The 19,338-nt window shown below is 36.7% G+C and overlaps 1 protein-coding gene across 1 annotated transcript in view; it reads right to left on the reverse strand.

Annotated features, from left to right (window-relative positions):
* The window catches only part of LOC149247579 (uncharacterized), a 59,500-nt gene that overhangs the window by 16,313 nt on the left and 23,849 nt on the right, over positions 1–19,338 (reverse strand). Inside the window, exon 3 of the mRNA XM_089444647.1 lies at positions 1,550–1,687. Coding sequence (XP_089300773.1) covers positions 1,550–1,687 — 138 coding nt within the window. The remainder of the gene's footprint in view (positions 1–1,549; positions 1,688–19,338) is intronic.

A 19,338-nucleotide genomic window follows, 5' to 3' on the forward strand; every position in this document is an offset into this window, starting at 1 on the left:
TAAGTTTGGTCTCATGGCGCACATGCCACAAATCTAGGAAAAAGCAACATTTGGAGGGAAACTTCTAAAAAAACTTTGCATGTAAACACCAGCTGCTAAAAATATCTCCCTAAATCATGGGATGCATTTTGCATGTTTCCTCTTGCTATTCCGGGAAGAATTAGTCTTGCATGCATGCAAGTCAAGTTTCCTCGATCTTGGGTGGAACTAGTCAACCATATTGTTCATGCATGCAATTTATCAACTGCTTGGGAAAAATGCACATTCCTGGCTGGGAGCTAGGCTGACTGCCCAGGAGGATTGCACAATTTCTGGGCAGAGCAACTGACTGTTGCCTAGATTAGCGCAAATCTTGGGCTGAACAACCTACTGTTGGGAAAATTTGTGCAAATCCTGCTGGGAGGGTTGGCTAGCAAGATTGAGCAATCCTAGAGCCCAACGGGCTGTCAAAGAGGATTGTGCAATTTCTAGAGGGATGGATGGTTGCCCTCCAAAAATGCGGAATTTTTAAGGGGAATCTGCTCAGCCTGCAGCTGGACCAAGTCCTGGTGAGCAGCTTGTGAGGGGAATGGATCAAATGTGATCGACAGGCTAACTTTGTTCGAGGAAAACACTTGAATCTTGAGTACTTGATGAAGCAAGACAAAGTGTTGTGTAAGGTTGGTAGGGAGGCTCCAAAATAAGCTAAGGAAAAATTTTGGAGGGTGGTTATAGCTGCTACAACACTACCATTGACCATCAGCCGAGAAGCCTCACCATATCTCATAAAATAATAATATAATGCCACTCATTGTGATATGGAAACCATCCCAAAGGTGAGGATGTCATCGACGAAAAAACTATGGGAGATATCTACCTCGTGCCTCAATCTAAGACCACGAAAAAGACCATTAAACAAAATTCATATGTTTATGCTCTATTTTGATTAAACTCTCATATTTTTGTTACATTTTCCTCTGATAAATGAATTCATGAAACTCATGCTCATTTTGAAACCTTACTTTTCTACTCTATACACAATTACAAATCAAGAATGTTAACTGAGCCTGCCTACCTCGCCCCATTATATCTCTGCAAAATAATCTTTTAGAACCTTGACCCATCCCCCTAGACCTAGATCATCATCCAGCAAAAACCCTAAAATCAAAAACCCCAAATTGAGTTGAACTATCTAGCCTAAAATCCATTCTTGCACTAGTCAAATCCTTGGTTGTGACCATAGAGAGAGCCCTCCCTAGTTTGGTAGGGCTAGTTGCCAAATCAAAAGGTTGGTTTGAAGTTACCTCTGTCAGTGTCCTTTCTTAGATTTGGGACACTGAGGAGTGCTAACAGATTCTATTATATAAGATGAACCAAATGAAACTTTTTAACTTCCCTGGAGCTTCCCTTCTCCACATGATAGCTAACCAGATAGTACCCAGAGTCTAGAGGGAGGATAGTACCAAATGTATTTGATTTTATCCATAAGCCCTAGATTTTGAGATGATTTAGAATGAGTCATTTAAGTCTGGACTCTAAGAATCCTCTATTTGATTTTATCCAAAAACACAGTGTTTTGATTCAGATTAGAATGATTAGTTTGAGTCTGGTCTCTGGGAAGAATCCCTTTGATTTTATCTAGTAGCCCTGCCTTTTGATCTAGATTAGGATGACCTACCCGAGTTTGAGAATGGGTGTGGTTGCAGTCCTAGTACTCAAGAGCACTAGCTCGAACAGATGCTACATTTTGACCCATGATAAAGCACTTATTATAAAAGTAGATAGATATAAATCGACAAATTGAGAGATGAGAATATAGTAAAAACTCCAGATGAAATGAGATTAGACAATGAAACCAAATGGAAATATAAAAGAACGTGTATATTTATAGCTTTGGTGGTGACATGATGAGCTGTCTAGCTTTTCTGTAGTGCAGGCAGTGCGGTGCCCTATGGATGATAACTTTAATTATCTTATTTAACAGACAAAGTTAAATATGCTACTTTACATTTTGGATTGCGGCCTTAGTTATGCTTTTTTGTTTCCTCATGGGACGACTGAGTGGTTAGCACAATGGGATGTCATCCCCTCCACCCATTTTCAATTCCTTGGGGGGTCATTTTTGGTCCATTGTGATAAAGCTCAAGGTGTATGCTTCCCCACCCTCATGGAGTCTTAGCCCTTGCTAAATCATGAAATCTTGGTATATCTAGCTTATACTCTTGGTTTTATAATGACTACTAAATTTGATCTTAGACTTGGCCATATTACTACAACAAATAATCGATTCATGGATGTGTATTAAATTCAAAATTGAGATAGAGAATAAGTATAGAAATCAATGAGATTACCAAAATAACAATAAATAAAAATAATTAAATGTACATGGTGTGCGATGAAGATTTTATTAGGTATAACCAAAGGATGAGAAACCAGTTGTTAGAGGTCATGGCCACACGTAATATAAATGGTTGTTTTTTTTTTTTTTAATTTAGTTAAAAATTGAAAAATATATATAATTTTAAATAGATAAAATTATAATATTTAAAATGTTTTGCCAAATTTTAACATTAAAATATATAATTTTAAATATAAAATATTTAATATAATTAATAATAATAGAAATCAATTAAAAAAAAATTAAATGAAGGTGATATGTGTCTATGGGATTGGAGTATGTCTTAAAAGTGTGTTTTGTTAGCTAAGAGTTCATCTTCCTCTGACATAAGGAAATAAGTTAACAACTCAAGACCTAGAGGCATCTCGCAAGAGATTTCCCCCTTATGAGCCACCAACAAGTCATTCTAGGTGGCTTGGTTTTCCTTGAATAATGGTGATGAGTCACCCTGCATTGGCGGATAACAGAAAGAAATGACCGTTCTCACTACTAGTTTGACAACCGAGTTAAGATCAATTTTCCCACTATTAAAAGGGAAATTTGATATGTGTCTCTGGGTTAGGATTTTGATGAACCAAGAGAAATGTTGATTAGGGTTTTGATAAAGAAAGGGAAATGATGGTGCTCTGGCACAGGTGCAATTGATTGTTCAATAGCATCGTACATGTAGAAAATGATAAGGCTGAATCGACTGAAGCAAGATCCATGAGCAAAGAGGACAACATTAAACGTTTTGCACTTTTACGTACAATTTAATGGAATTTAGTCGACCACGTCGGCAACATTAAACTTACATTTATGTAAAATTCAATCAAATTTAATTTTGGTAGAAATGATGAGATTTAAAAAAAGGGTTTATTATGAGTAATTATAATATGATATAATTAATTATATAAATTAAATGGATAATAAATATTAATATACATGAATTCATGATAAACATCAAAACACTTATATTATTACACATTTTAAATCATTAAAAAAAATAATACCTAAATTATAATTTTATTTTAAATTATTATTATTGTTATTAAGAGAATTAATATATAGGTTAAAAATATATAATTTTTAAAAACTATACACATTTAAAAAAAACATGTAACAAGATTTTTAGCCATGAGATTCATCCCCACTTTACCATAAACATTCTTAATCTATAAATAAGCTTTGTTACAATATCATGGCTTATCAATATTACATGCTCAAAAAAACATAACTGATGCCCAAAAAAACATAACTCATTTTATATGACACTTGTTTGTATAGCATTTTTTTTTAATTAATCAATTTAATTAAAAGGGTTAAAAAGAATATTACTTTGAAAATAATTTTCAATCTTTAATTTGTAAATATTATAGAATATTTAATGGAGGTTAAATCCCTAACATCCACCTAATAATTGATAATTAATTAAAACTTTCAAAACTCTATTGTTTTTTGTAAGCTTGGCATCAAGGAGTGTCTTAAAAGATCATCTGTTCACGTTTATCTAAGACCCCGTGGACTTCAAAACTCTATTTTAAAATAAACACACTTATCCATATAAATATTTTATATAAAAAAGTTATTTTTAAATTATTCTTTTCGAAATTACATCACTTAAAAAAATTGATTTTCACTTATATTGAATTGATATAAAGTGAAACGAGTATATAGTCCAACAAAAATTGATCTCTTTCGAAGAAATTTGATATATGAATGAATAACTTTTTTTCACTGTTAATTTTTTTTTGTTACTGCGGAAAATAAAAAATATATATATAGAGCTAAGTGTTCGAAGAAACTCTTTCCTAGCATATCACTAAAGAGCTGAAATCCTGAATTACAATATGATTGAAAAAAAAAAAAAAAAACCAACATTAATACTAATCCAGTTGCCTGATACATATAAAAATGAAACAACAAACTGAGTGATTTGAAAAATTGTGAACAAGGAAAAAATTGAACAACAACAGAGCAAAAAATAACAAGGAGATTCAAACTGTGAGGTGAATCTTCATAAATGATTTATGAATTGCTGGCTAGCTGCCACTGCAATTGTTGAAGCTCAATTTAATTCATGTGTGCATTGGGGATGGATTTGATGCTCTGAATTTTGTTTTCTATGTATTTTTCATATATAATGTTGCCCTGATCCAAATATAAAGGGATTTTGGATAACTTGTTTGTTGTTCTATTGTACTCCCTGTATATATGTTGGTATCTGATAGATTGAAAAATGGATTTTGTTTCTTCAATTTGAAGTTTCCAGGATTCAAGATTCAAAACCTCTAAATGAGAATAACTTGTCAACCAATTTAAGACACATTTAGAATCTCCAAGATTTGAATGTTTTTTATATTGTACATCTTAGCAAGTGTCATGAGGGCCCATACTACAATCAACATGACTTTAGTATTTGTATCAGTGCCAAGGCCTATTTTGAAGTGGATAAATATGTTAGCATTTATTTTTATCATACCCCCTCCACCATAGAAATTCCCATGAGCAACCTCATCAAAGAAACCAATAGGGAGCTCCTGCGAGATAATGGGAAATTTGGCTCTGCTCTGAGTTTTTAATCTTTGTTGTGGAAGATATTCCCTAAATGTTGGTTGTGGAGCCTTATTATCTTCATGATTTAGAGTTATTATTTCAGTTGGGTGTACACCCCAGGAGGACTGTACACCCCTCCATGCGGGGAGGTGCGGGGGGGACTTTTCCCCCTGTGGGGGTTCGGGAGGGGGTCATCCCCCCTGCCTCAGGGTTCCGAGAGCTAGCGGGTCCCCAACGGGGTTTCGGGAGCAATGCCCTCAAAGCTAAAAATAGATGTAAACTTTCCTTGTAAAATATTGTAATTTCATAGTCAATCTGGGATGTTCATTAGGCGAATGATATGACGGTATAAATCATATTAATTTAGGGATTTTTCCCCTAGAAGGAAACCCTCGGTTTATGTGAGGGAATTGTATCGTGATTGTGTATCATTATTCTGATCGGGAGAGAGACAGAGGAGGTTATGTGAGAGCGAAGAGGAAATTACAATGGATCTGTTGTAGATTGCATCTCTTCATTTTGTTAGATAATATAAAAGGTAGGACTAGTTGTTTCTCTGTAGACATAGCCCAAATTAGGTGAACCATGTATATCTGTGTCTCTCTTGTTTTATGCATTTATGTAACTGTGTTTGGAAATATTTTATGTATTTAATTGATTCGTTAATTAATTTCTAACAACTCGTATCAGAGCCGAAGATTTATTTGGCTCATAAACGCGCAGGAGATAATGGTTCCTAGTTTGAGTGGGAGCAATGGCAGAAGATGGTAGGTTTAGGGTCAATAAATTTAACGACCAAAATTACCAGTTGGGGAAGATGCAGATGGAAGATTATCTGTATCATAAATATCTGTACCTACCATTGAGTGGAAAATCAAAGAAGCCGACAAGTATGACAAACGAAGAATGGGATCTTCTCGACAAAAAATCACTAGGAACAATATGGTTATGCCTGACAGCGTCGGTGGCATTCAACATTTCAAAGGAAGTGACAACAGAAGGTTTAATGATGGAATTGGTAAAACTATATGAAAAACCCTCAACCTCAAATAAGGTATTTCTTATGAAACATGTTTTTAATATGAAGATGTTAGAAGGTGGATCTGTTGTTGATCATTTAAATGAATTTAACATGGTTACGAGTCAGTTAAGTTCTGCAGGGGTAAATTTTGATGATGAAGTTAAGGCTTTGTTATTTCTATGCTCATTTCTAGAAAGTTGGAATGGATTAGTTATGGCTATTAGTAACTTTGTCTCTAGATCTAGTGCTTTGAAGTTTGATGATGTTGTTGGTACCATCCTTAGCGAGGAAATGCTACAGAAAAGCTCCAGTGAGACATCAGGTAATGGTTTGACTACAGAAACTAGAGGAATAAAAATGGAAAGTGGAAGGAGCCGAGGAAATCACAGTAAATCAAGAAAAGGTAGATCCAAATCCATACCAAGGATAGGGTACTAGAAATGCTTGAAGAAATGACACCTGAAGAAAGACTGCAAATATTGAAAGGGAAAAGAAGGAGAAGGACAACAAGAGAACAATCATGAAGTGAATGTGATAGGTGATCTGTTGCACGATGCTTCGATTATTTCATTAAAGAATATTATTGATGATTGGGTGGTATATTCAGGGGCCTCATTCCATGGCACACCTGATAGGAAACATTTTCATGACTATGTCAAGGATATCTTGGACAGGTTTGTTTGGGTGATGATAAACCCTGTAGAATCATTGGAATGGGTAAGGTTTTTATAAAGCAACAAAATGGAAACCAATGGCTATTGATGGAGGTAACGCATGTTCTAGATATGAAGAAAAATATAATTTCAATAGGGTAGTTAGGTGGTGAAGCTTGTGTAACTACATTCATAGAAAAAACTTGGAAGGTCACTAAAGGAGGCCTAGTAATAACAAAAGGAAAAAAGGTTGGTACGTTGTATTTATGCAATAATATTTATAATTTTGTTAATGCTTTAACCTCCATAGAAGCAGACACGAAATTGTGGCATCACAGGCTTGGGCACATGAGTCAGAAAGGGATGCAAATTCTTCGCTCAAGAAATTTTTTGCCAGGTTTGAAGCATGTTGATTTGGATTTATGTGAGAATTGTGTTTATGGAAAGCAAAAGAGAGTCAAATTTATTAGAGTTAGGAAAGAAAAGAAGAGTGAAAAATTAGAGCTTGTGTATACAGCTGTATTGGGACTAGCTTAAGTAGCATCTCTCGGTGGCTCTCACTATTATGTTACTTTTATTGATGACGCAACTAGGAAAACCTGCATTTATTGTATTCATAATAAATATAATGCATTTGATAATTTCAAGAAATCAAAATATTTGGTTGAGAATGAGATAGGAAAGAAGTTGGAGTGTCTCAGATAAAAAAATGGAGGTGAACACAGCAACAAAGAGTTTGATAACTACTATTCAGAGCATGGAATTCATAGAGAGAAGACAATTCCAGGAACAACACAATAAAATGGTGTGTCAAAAAGGGTGAACATGACAATCATGGAGTGTGCAAGGTGCATGAGATTGCATGCATGATTGCCCTTACAATTTTGAGAATATGTTGTAGATACTATTGTTTCTCTATTAAAAAAGGACTTCAAGTTCCTCGGATGGTGGTATTCTTGAGGAGGCATGGATATGTAAAATGGTAAACTACTCATTTTTAAAGTCTTTCGATTGTGAAGCTTTTGTCCACATTAATAAAGAAAATAGATCAAAGCTTGAGGCAAAATCAAAGAAATGTTCCTTTATTGGATATGGTGTAAATGATAATGGTTATCACTTATATGATTATGAAAATCACAAAATCATTAGGATCCGAGAGAGTCATATTTAATGAAAAGGTCTTATATAAAGATCAGATACAAGAAAATAAACAAGAAAAGGAAAACAAAGAATACACAGTGCTTGATGAGATCATAGAAAAACTAAAGGTGCACCACAAACGACAACGACAAGAGATGCCTCAAACACCTAAGAGTGGTGTTAGAAGATATACTAGGATAAGTAGACCCCCTGAATGATACTCTCCTTCATTATATTATGTATTATTGATTGATTCTAATGAACTAGAAATATATGAAGAAGTAATGTAGGTAGAAACTAGGAATAAGTGGGAGCAAGCCATGGAAGAAGTGATGGACTCCTTGATGCATAACCAAACTTGGGACAAAGACAAGTTGCCTGCAGGTAAAACAACATTGTAGAATAAATGGGTTTACAGGTTGAAGGAAGAAGATGGAGGTAAATAGAGGTATAATGCTAGATTTGTGGTGAATGGGTTTACACAAAAGAAAGGTATAGACTTTGATGATTTTTTTCTCCTGATGTTAAAATGACTTCAATCAGAACTATTTTAAGTCTAGTGGCAATAGAAGATTTACATCTTGAGATTTTAGATGTAAAGACATCCTTTATCCATGGGGATTTGGAGGAAGAAATATATATGAAATAGCCACAAGAGTATGAGGTGAAAGGGAAGGAGAAGTTGGTGTGAAAATTGAAGAAGAGCTTGTATGGATTAAAACAAGCTTCAAGGCAGTGGTATCTAAAATTTGACAGATTTATGTTTGAACAAGGTTATACTAGATGTCACTTTGACCATTGTGTTTATCTTAAAAAGAAAAATGATGGAAACTATATTATATTGTTATTGTATGTAGATGACTTGCAGGAAATAAATATGCTCAAAGGAAAATTGGAAAATTCATTTGCAATGAAGGATTTGGGTGCTACAAAACAAATCCTTGATATGAGAATAACTAGAGGTTGGAACAATCGCAAATTAACATTGTCTCAGAGTGAGTACATAGAAAAGGTGTTGGAAAGATTTAATATGCAGAATGCAAAACCAGGTAGTACACCTTTGGCTAGCCATTTCAAACTAAGTAAGGAGATGTGTCCCTAGATTAAGGAAGAGATGGATTATATGTGTAAAGTTCCATATGCATCAACATTTGGAAGCTTAATGTATGAAATGGTCTACATAAGGCCCAATATTGCACATGCAATGGGATTTGTAAGCAGGTATATGAAAAATCCAGGAAAAGAGCATTTCATGGTAGTAAAGTGGATTCTTGGGTATTTGAGAGGTACCAAAAATCAATCATTATTCTTTGGTGGTTCAAACATTTCTCTACAGGGATATGTTGATGCAGATATGGAGATAATAGGAGGAGCACCATAGGGTATGTGTTTATTATAGCTAGAACAATTGTCAGTTGGGTTTCAAAATTGCAAAACATTTTTTCACGTTCAACAATTGAAGCAGAGTATGTTGTTTCTATAGAGGCTAGTAAAGAAATGATTTGGTTACAAAGGTTGATGGATGAATTGGGAAAAATCAAGAGGGGGTCAGGTTATACAGTGACAACGAGAGTGTCATTCATCTTACAAAGAACTCAACATTTCATTCCAAGACTAAACATATACATCTTAGGTACCATTTCATATGGTCAGTATTGGAAGATGGACAATTGAAGCTAGAAAAGTAACACACTAGCCGTAATCCTCCAGATATGTTAACAAAAGTTGTAACGAGGTAGAAACTGAGATTTTTCTCAATTTCAATTGGTCTTAAAGTATGATGATGCAGGTGAGAAACAACCAAGTCCAAAATGTAAGCATTGTCCAGAAAATGAAGTAGTGGTGGAGTTTTTAGAATTAGTCTCCAAGTGGGAGATTGTTGGGTGTGGAGCCTGATTATCTTCCTGATTCAGATGTCATGTTTCAGTCGGGTGTTTACCCTAGGAGGATTGTACACCGCTACATGCAGGGGGGACTTTTCTCCCCATGGGGGTTCGAGGGGGACCATCCCCCCCGGCTAGGGTGTCTGAGGGATAGTAGGCACCCAACGGGGGTTCGAGGGTAGCGCCTTCAAAGCTAAAAGTGGATGTAAAATTGTTTTGTAAAATATTGTAATTTCGTATTCAATCTAGGCCATTCAATATGCAAATTATATGATGGTAGAAATTGTGTTAATTTATGTTCTTCCCCTAGAAGGAAACCCTCGGTTTATATGAGGGAATTGTATTGCAACTGTGTATCATTATTTATAGTGAGAGAGAGAGAGAGGGGAGGATGTGTAAGAGTGAAGAGGAAATTACAGTGGATCTGCTGTAGGTTGTATCTCTTCATTTTGATGGATAATATAAAAGGAAGGACTGGATGTTTCTCCATGAATGTAGCCCAAATTGGTTGAACCACGTATATCTGTGTCTCTCTTGTTTTATGCATTTCTGTATTTGTGTTTCTGAAATATTTTATGTATTTCATGGCTCTGTTAATTAATTTCTAACACTAAAGAGGGATATGACCTTTGTGGATTTTAGAAGAATACATTTCTTTTCATTGTTGAAAATAATCTTGTTTCTTAGTAGCCATATACCCCATGCTACAAAAATAGGTAGCGATCTAATGTGTTTGAATTTATTTACCTAAAAAAATAACAAATCTTAAAAGGAAGTCTTGTTCAAGTCTACTTTGATACTCAGGATCTATAAGGCTCACTTCCAGACATTCTAGGAAGCAAGGCAATGTATTAGTAAATGGTCTACAGATTCTTCTTGAATTCTGCAGAAAGAAAATTCATTTGGACCCACAAAGCCCCTTTTTAGAAGGTTGTCCCATGTGAAGGACCAACCAAACGAAGCATTTTAATTTAATGGGTATAGGCCATTTCCATATAAGCCTATTCCACTATCTATCATTTGTTGTTATCTCAATATGGGATATTGCTTCATACACAAAACGAGCTTTGATCATCCCTACAAAGAATTCAAATCTCTAGACCAGAGAATATTTGCAATTGATAAGCCTCACCCCATTGAGTTTACACTCTTTAGTGAAAGAAATCCATTCAGTAACAATTGCACTAGACAACCTAAGTTCAACTGAGGATAACCAATAGTTGTTCGAGGGTTGGGATGATGTTGCTTTCCTAATGTTGTATAGGTAGTATAGTCCTTTGGAATATAAATATTGTGTTAGTTCAATGGACAACTTGTAGATTCTTCCACCACCTATAAATGGATCCTTGCTAAAGATGAATTGCTTTCCATCTCCCACTTTCCATACTAGCCATTTGTAGAGTGTGGGAACAACGACCATGAGCACTTCCCAGACTATGGGGCCTATTTTGGTAGGTTCAAAAGCCTAACCTCTAATCCAATCCACCACTGAAAAACGTCTTAAATATTTTTCTTTGATGATATAACTCCAAAGTCCTTCTCCAAATAGACTTCTCCATAGGTGTTTTAAGGCAAGAGCTTTGGCAAACCATGTCAAAGTTTTAATACCTCAACGTCCCAAAATTTTTGGAATAGATAGAGAGTACGAGTTTTCTAGATGTATACCTTATTTATTGGATTTTCCAATCCACATGAAGTTGAAGATAATTTTTCTGATGGTTTTGAGGACATTAGAGGGGATTTTAGCTAAAGACAATCAATATACTGGAATGCTTTCCAATACAAATTTAGCCAGGATCAAACTTCCGCCAAGAGACAACAAGTTGTTGAACCAAAAATTAATTTACTACTCCACTCTTCTTGTCATCCACTTCCAGTCATCTTTATGGTACTTGTTTGGTTTAAGAAAGAAGCCAAGATCCTTGATACCATTTTCTAGTGGGATAGTCTGCAATGGTAAGAAGGATTGAATCTCCATGAGAGTATCTGCACTGACTGCAGATTGATGAAAGGAGGATTTATTAAGGTTGATCTCCATTCCAGTGGCACTGCAAAAGAGGTTTATGATTCTATGGATATCCCTCCATTCAGCAACAGTGCCCAAACCTAGAAGGAGTACATCATCCACAAAGAGCAAATGGGTAATGAATTTATTTTTGGAGACTTTTATGCCCTTTATATTTCCATCATGTTTTTATTTTAGTAGGAGGTGGCTTAGACCTTCCATCACAATTAAAAACAACAACGCAGACAAAGGGCATCCTTGCTTAAGTCCCTAGGAGATGGTGAATTTGATGGAAGGAAAGTCATTAATAAGGACGGAGAAGGTGGCTGAGGCAACACAACTTATGATCCAATTTTTAACTTGTAGACTCAAACCGATTTGAAGGAGAACAATTCTAAGGAAAGTCCAATTGAATTTATCAAAAGCTTTATTAAGGTCCATTTTAAAAACAAGATATTTATGTTTTTTGGTCTTAATAGAATGGATGGCTTCTTGAGCGATGCTTATGGCATCATGAATCTACCTATTAGCTAGGATGCCAAACTGGTTTGGAGACAATTTTTCTGCTAGCATCCTCTTAATCCAGTTTGAAATTACCTTGGAGATAATTTTATATACTAGGTTGGACAGGGAAATGGGGCTAAAGTCCAAAAAGGGCTTAGGATTTGAGCATTTTCGAATCAAGGTTATATATGTAGCATTGATGTCTCCTGAAACTTTCCCTGATCTTCTAGATTCCTCTACCATCATGCAAAGATCTGATCCAATAATATCAAAAAAGGAGATGAGTAACATTGTTCAACCATCTAGTCCTGGACTTTTGTCTTTAGAAAACATTTTTATAACTCCTTCAATTTCCTCTAGAGTGACGGGGCTACCGATCAAAATTGATTCCTCTTGTGTGAAGAAGAACATGTAATGTTGGATTAGTTGCAACTATGAGTTGATGTTCGAGGACCCAAAATGTTTGAAGAGAGAGGAGAAATAGGAGGAGGTTGCAATTTTTAATTCTTTAGTGGAAGACATCATTTTTCCATCTTCTTCCTCTAGCTCCCATATATCTTTTATGTTTCTTCTATGGTTTTCATAGCTATGGAAAAATTTAGTATTGACATCTCCATTTTTTATCCATGTAGCCCTGCTTTTAGTCTCCATTCCTCTTCCTCCATCTTTAGATCTGATATTTCCTAGCTGCTAGAGAGGTCATTTTCTAGGTTATTCCTACCGAGAAGGATGAGGAGAAAGTATGAGAAAAGTGATCATGTTTAGATTCTATTTATGCAAGCTGTTTTTTTAGTTTTGTTGATCCAAGGGATCTTGAAAATGATCAAAAATCAAAATGCCAAAATCTCCTGAAACCAACGCCAAATGGTAGAGCCTTTTGTTTTGATTCCAGCGATGCTTGAATCACCTCAATCTGACACCACATGAGCAAGTTATCATGTTTTTAAGTTTTGGCCAAATAGGCCAAAAGTAAACTTATTGGGTATGGATGCTGATGTGGTAGCATGTACGCTCATGTAGCAGGTCTTACTACGTTGTATGAATGGTATGTGGACCAATCACGTGAGGGCAAGTGGCGCTGACATCATTTGTCGACCAGGCATATGGTCGTTTTGGTGTACCAACTTAGGTCGCCATGTGGGCCAATCAGAGGCTGCCACATGGCCCTATGAGAGGCCTCCAAATGGCCCTAGATTTGGTGCCAAAATTTTGTTAAGTCGACCGACATCCTCCACAAGAATTGAACTGTCGACCTCCAACTAATGAAACCAACAACCTACCAGTGCGCCATGAATATCTCTTGTTTAACATAGGTGGCCCGTTTATATTTAATGTGAATGGGTTCTACAGTTGGGGAGGCCATTGGATTTATTGGTTACATGACCTTCACATCAACAAAGGTGGGGGCATCGGTTGAGGCCGAGACCTCGGTCCCATTATACCACATGACCGTCGCACAAGTGGAGGGTGGGTGTGTGGCCTTCCGCCTACGACCCACATTTTATTGTTTACATACGACCGATGATGGGGAGTAGTGGTGGGCGCATGGGATATGGCCCATGGCCTGTGGCCCTATGTGGTCATATGACTAGCGGGAGCAACGGATTCAAAGGGCCAACGACCTGTTAAATTTTTTTAATACAAAACAAAATCAACGCAAATAATGCCTATTTCGTTGGATCGAACCTGGGACCTCTGGGGTTCTAGTACAACACACCACCATTGGGCCAAAGGCCATGTTGTTAAAAAATTTCCAGCACTAAGAGCTAATGAGGAGAACAGTTTGTTGACAGTTTAGAATAGCAGGCATATTTTTCTTAATTATGAGCCTTTTTTAGCTCAAGAAGAGCCTAAATGGGGGTTTTTGAGCATTCTGAGCAGCGTGGAAGTGTCAAATTTTCAGTTTGAAGCTTTTAAACTGATGTAATGAAAATTTGATCATTTTAATAAAGCGATAACCATTGGAAGCTGGACCCAGAGACGTAGCCCAAGATGGGTGAACTCCATTATCAATTTGCTCTTGTCATATGCTGCATTTTTGTCCTCTTATTACTATAAAATTTATGCAAATAAAATTATGTTTATGTACCTTTCCAATTTTGCTCTATTGCATAAAAGGAAATAAACAAACCTGCAAATTAATCAATGAAACTTTCACTTTCATTTTTGGGTCATTTGTTTTCCTTTTTCTCTCCTAGACTAAAACTTCCTTCTTTAGATCCATGACTTTTCTTAACAAATTAGTCATTGCTAATGAGCAGTTTGAGACTGGGTTTCTCTGCCAGATTTACTTTACCAACAATCTAAAAGACTCTTCTTCCAACCATGAGTGGTTGAATTTAAAGTGATATTTATTGTATGATAGGATCAAAGTCTAACTCCTGGAAAGTGGGCTTGTGATCTGACAACTTATCTTGTGTTGTCCAGGATTTGTGTCTCCTTACTCTTCCTGCCAATTGGTCGGCCATTAAGAACCTATCCATTCTTTTGGCTATCCCTTCCTCACCAATCCTCCCATTTCTCTAGGTAGGGGTTAAGGGGAAGGGAGCTATGTCACGGAGCTTATGATTCTGCAACGTTGTCGAAAAGTAGGATCATAGAGGATCTGGTTGAGCTCGAAGACCATAGGTCTCTCCTGCAAAAATAGTGAAGTTTAAGTCTCCTTTCATGATGAGGGCTTGATCCAAGAGAATGCCACTGGTTTGTATCTAGTCCCAGAAATCTAGTCTGTCACTGTATGGTCCATAGCAGTCGATCAATTTTATGGTACAAGAACATCTTCTTAGGGATCCTTCTAGAATGATACCTAATGAGGAAGAGTAAGCATGAAGTGATGCAATTTTAGGTCCTATATAGTGATTAGACCACCTAACAAGCCATTTGAATCCAAAGCACATGAAAACTAACCTGGACAAATATTTTAGAAGTACTCTTTGGATTTTTCTCCTGAGGCCATAGTTTCTTGAAGACATATGATGGATGGGCGATAGGTACTGATAAGCCTTTTGAGGGAGGTGAATTTGGAGGGACCCGTAACCCCTTGAATGTTGAGAGACAAAATTATGATTATTTAGGAGGAGGAGAGGGTGTCTGTGCTCTAAGGACCCTTGAATATAAAGCCAATTCATTTGGTGGGGAGAGACTAATTCCACCTTGGATAGGCTTCAGATGATTGCCTTCTCTTGCTAGAGATTTTTTGTTGTTCTTTTTCTTTCTGATAGTGACATTTTGAAAGGAGTAACTAGGCTCTGTCTGAGATTTGTCAACATGAGTAACCCCTGTGAATGTGGAGATGGGGGGAATGTTTAGGGCTTCTTTATATGAGGGCACAATTATAGAGGTAATATGAGTGTTCAAACTAGAAAGGGAGGTAGGCACACCAGAGTGCTCTGTTGTTGAATAAAAAACCCTAGAGTTGAATAAGGTATTCAAAGGAAATCCATTAAATTTTAGGGTCGGATTAATATGTGTCAATTATTGATGTGGCTTGTCGTGGTTTTTCAGAGAACATGGAGGAGGTTATATGTTTCAAGGAATCTACTATTGTGCTTTGAGGAAAATATTGACTATTAATAGACTTAAGGGCATTCAATTCAATTTGATCTATAAGAAGGGAACCTTCAACAGACAAATCTTGAATAAGAGAGCTTAAGTCAAGGAGAGACTTACCGACTTGATCCGTATCACAAAAGTAGTCGTACGTGTTATCACCCCAAGAAACTCTCCTAAGTTGTATCTCAAAGATGCTCGGGAACATTAAAAACTCAACAAAAATGTTGGAAATAGGTGGATGAATGGAAGGAATGATGCATATTCAAGCCAGATAACCACTTCTACTATGCTTAACCCCAGACATGGGTGAATACCCCCAGACTACAAGGCTTTAGACCACCAATTACTCACAGTTTGAGGATTAAGTGAGCATGGAGAATACTGACCACACTAGCAGATGCACAAGAGCATGTGATGGCCAGCTGCAACCAGTAAAGAGGCCTACAAATCTATTTCCTAATGCACAGACAGGATGACAACTCTCTAGCATTAAAATAACAGAAACCTGCATAACACATTCAATGATACATATTGATTCTAACACAGAGGTGGGATGACAACCCCTATAATGCTAAATATCAAGAGCACATGAAAAATGCATAACACGCACAGCCTAGAACAGAGAAGAAGTGGAAAGTGAGAAATTAACAGCAAAAGAAGCTTGTATTAGTTGAAAATGAAGACCAGACGCTGCAGGTATCACAGTAGTTACAGTCTCTAGAAGTTGAACCTTACATCAAAACAATATCCATCAACCACATTACATTGTCTTTTTTGGTATATATAGAATTTGATTACAAAATTGCTCTGCTACTCTATGCATGGAGGGGTCATAATGGACCACCAACCACATTAACTATCTAAAATGGGCCTCTGATACGATCTGATGCTTCCATGAATAAATTTTGACCTTCTCTAGTACTTTGTTGTCCTTCTCAAACAGGTGGAATGTCGTATGGAAAAAGTTCCATAACTGGTAAATGTGTTTATCTGCTCAAGGTTGTCCTTCCCGTCCTTCAGGTGTACAATGTGTTAAATGAAGTAGTTGAAGCTTAACTGCGCAGAGAGCTGGTAGATGATCGCCTTCATCCTTCGGAACCACAGCTCAGTCAAAGGTGGCATAGACTTCATGGCGGAGGCGTGAGTATGACGGGAACAATTATTGGTCGTCGGATCGCGCGGATGAATGGCTAAGATTGGCTTACAGGGGGTATCAGGAGAAAATGTGGATGGAGAAACATGGACTGTTAGATCGCGGTCGGGCAGATCCAACGGCCATCGAGTGGTAGAGATGTGTGAATGTTAATGAGCGTGGAACTTACGTGAGGGCGGTAAGCGGTATTCCCTGCATCGCTTACGGGGGATGGAAGAATTCGTACACAGGGGGAGCAATGCGAGTCAGCGAGTGACGCGTGTTGGATGTGACGGGTAGGAAACCACTTTCCCCACGTGTTAACGAGTGGTCAACTTGAAGGAGCGGGGGCTACGATTGTCGTTGGATCGTGCGGCAGGAACGATCGAACGATGGAAAGAGCTACCTGGTTAACGAGTGGGAGAAGCACATACACCGTTAGATCGGGATGCGCGATCGATGGTGGGAATTAAGGCAGAGGGTTATATGGGCGTGGTTTCGTAGGTTAAGTGTCTGGGGTTAAGGAAAAGGGGCTAAAAAGGACTTTGTTGGACTTAGGGGGAATCTAAGGGAAAGCGGGTTTATCCGGGGCTTTAGAGGTAAAACGGAGGTAGCGGGGTTTATGCGAGTGTAAGCAGAGTGAAGGAAAATGAGAAAGATTGCTGATGCGAGTCCCTTTTTAAGCACGAACCACGCAGATAGACTTGAATTTGACCTTCACCTGTTGAAGCTTGTAGCAGAGCTAACACTGGCTCCTTTTGGGGATGAGATCCTCCCTGTGAGGTCTCAAGAACTTGCAGATCAATGCCTTCCTGATGAAAACAAATTAGCAAAATTTCCTATTGTTCCATTGGGCATGGAGTCTGACTTATCCTACACTAAAATGATAAAGTGAAATATTTACAACTTTAAGGCCAAAAGACCTTAAATCACATAAATTTTCAGAAAACGCCCATTAATTAGGCCATCAAAAACTGCTTCTCCTCCCATGCTTTTTAGCATGAAGGTGTTGTGTCTAGTCAATTTAACGTCTTAAATTGCTCTACATAAATTATCAATCCGGGTATCGTAAACTGATGAAGTGTGGTGCACCATATGTGCTTAGTTAACCTTTTTCTTACTTCGTTGTTTTATAGATTTTATTTTGTTTTGGGTTTTTGTTTTTGTTGGTTTCCTAAAGTGTCTAATGCAAATAGAAATCTTATTCTAAGGTCTTAAGAATACTTTTAAAGGAAAAGTATGGATAGAAATTTCAAGACAAGGCCTATGTCCCTAATGGCAACTTCCAAAACTTAGCACTTCAAAAGATCTTAAAACATATTATTGATGGAATTAGTACTTAAACAAAAGTGTAAATATGCAGCTACTTCAATCAAAATAGAATGGAATAACCAATCAATGAGCTAGTGACTATGAAACCCAGTATCCTTGCTGCTGTATAAAAATAAAACTGAAGAAAGTAAAAACTGAACTTAAAGCAACTCAAAGACTGAAAGCAAAGCAACTAATTCACACTACTTCAACTCTTCTGATCCTTTACCCTTCAGCTCAATCTACCTTATGGGAAGCAATCATGAACAAGTTAAGCAATATGATATCTAAATTGCATAAAGGAAACTAATCACACTACTTCAACTCTTCTGATCCTTTACCCTTCAGCTCAATCTACCTTATGGGAAGCAATCATGAACAAGTTAAGCAATATGATATCTGAATTGCATAAAGGAAACTAATCACACTACTTCAACTCTTCTGATCCTTTACCCTTCAGCTCAATCTACCTTATGGGAAGCAATCATGAACAAGTTGAGTAATATGATATCTAAATTGCATGAAAGTAAATGAGCAAAACAAAACTGAAAGAAATAACAATGCTGAAATTAGAACTCAAAAAAAATAAATCAGCAGAAGGACAAGATGATTCCGTCATGTCATTAGTCATTAAAAAGATATGTGCATTATTAACCTACAATCAAAATAGAATGCAACAACCAAACAATGAGCTAGTGACTATGAGACCCAGTATTCTTGCTGCTTCAGCAGAAGGACAAGATGATTCTATCATGTCATTAGTCATTAAAAGGCTATGTGCATCACTAATCTACAATCAACCGGTTGAACACACTTGCATGAATTAAAATTGCATGAATGAAAAATCTAATCTATCAAACTTGAAAGCAATCAAATAACATAATGAAATCAAAGCAAAATTGAACACACTTGCACGAATTAAAATTGCATGAATGAAAAATCTAATCTATCAAACTTGAAAGCAATATTTACAAAATGAAATCTACTCTACCTTACATTCTAATATGCTCCATGACATCTACTTCACATCTCCTTCCATGTTGAGAACATCAAATCTTTATTCAAATTCTTCAAAATTACAAAGTACAACAAAGCTCTCCAAAGCTTTCAAAAGCCATGAAGGAAGAACTACAAACTCACAAGCTAAAAGGACTTAAGAACTCCAAACTCTAAGCTAAAGAGGACTAGCTAATGAAGGAGAGAGATCTCCTATTTATACAAAATG

The sequence above is a fragment of the Pinus tabuliformis genome, chromosome 7 (assembly GCF_031772625.1).
Source record: "Pinus tabuliformis cultivar Carrire ecotype Pingquan chromosome 7, CPIR1, whole genome shotgun sequence".
Classification (NCBI taxonomy): domain Eukaryota; kingdom Viridiplantae; phylum Streptophyta; class Pinopsida; order Pinales; family Pinaceae; genus Pinus; species Pinus tabuliformis.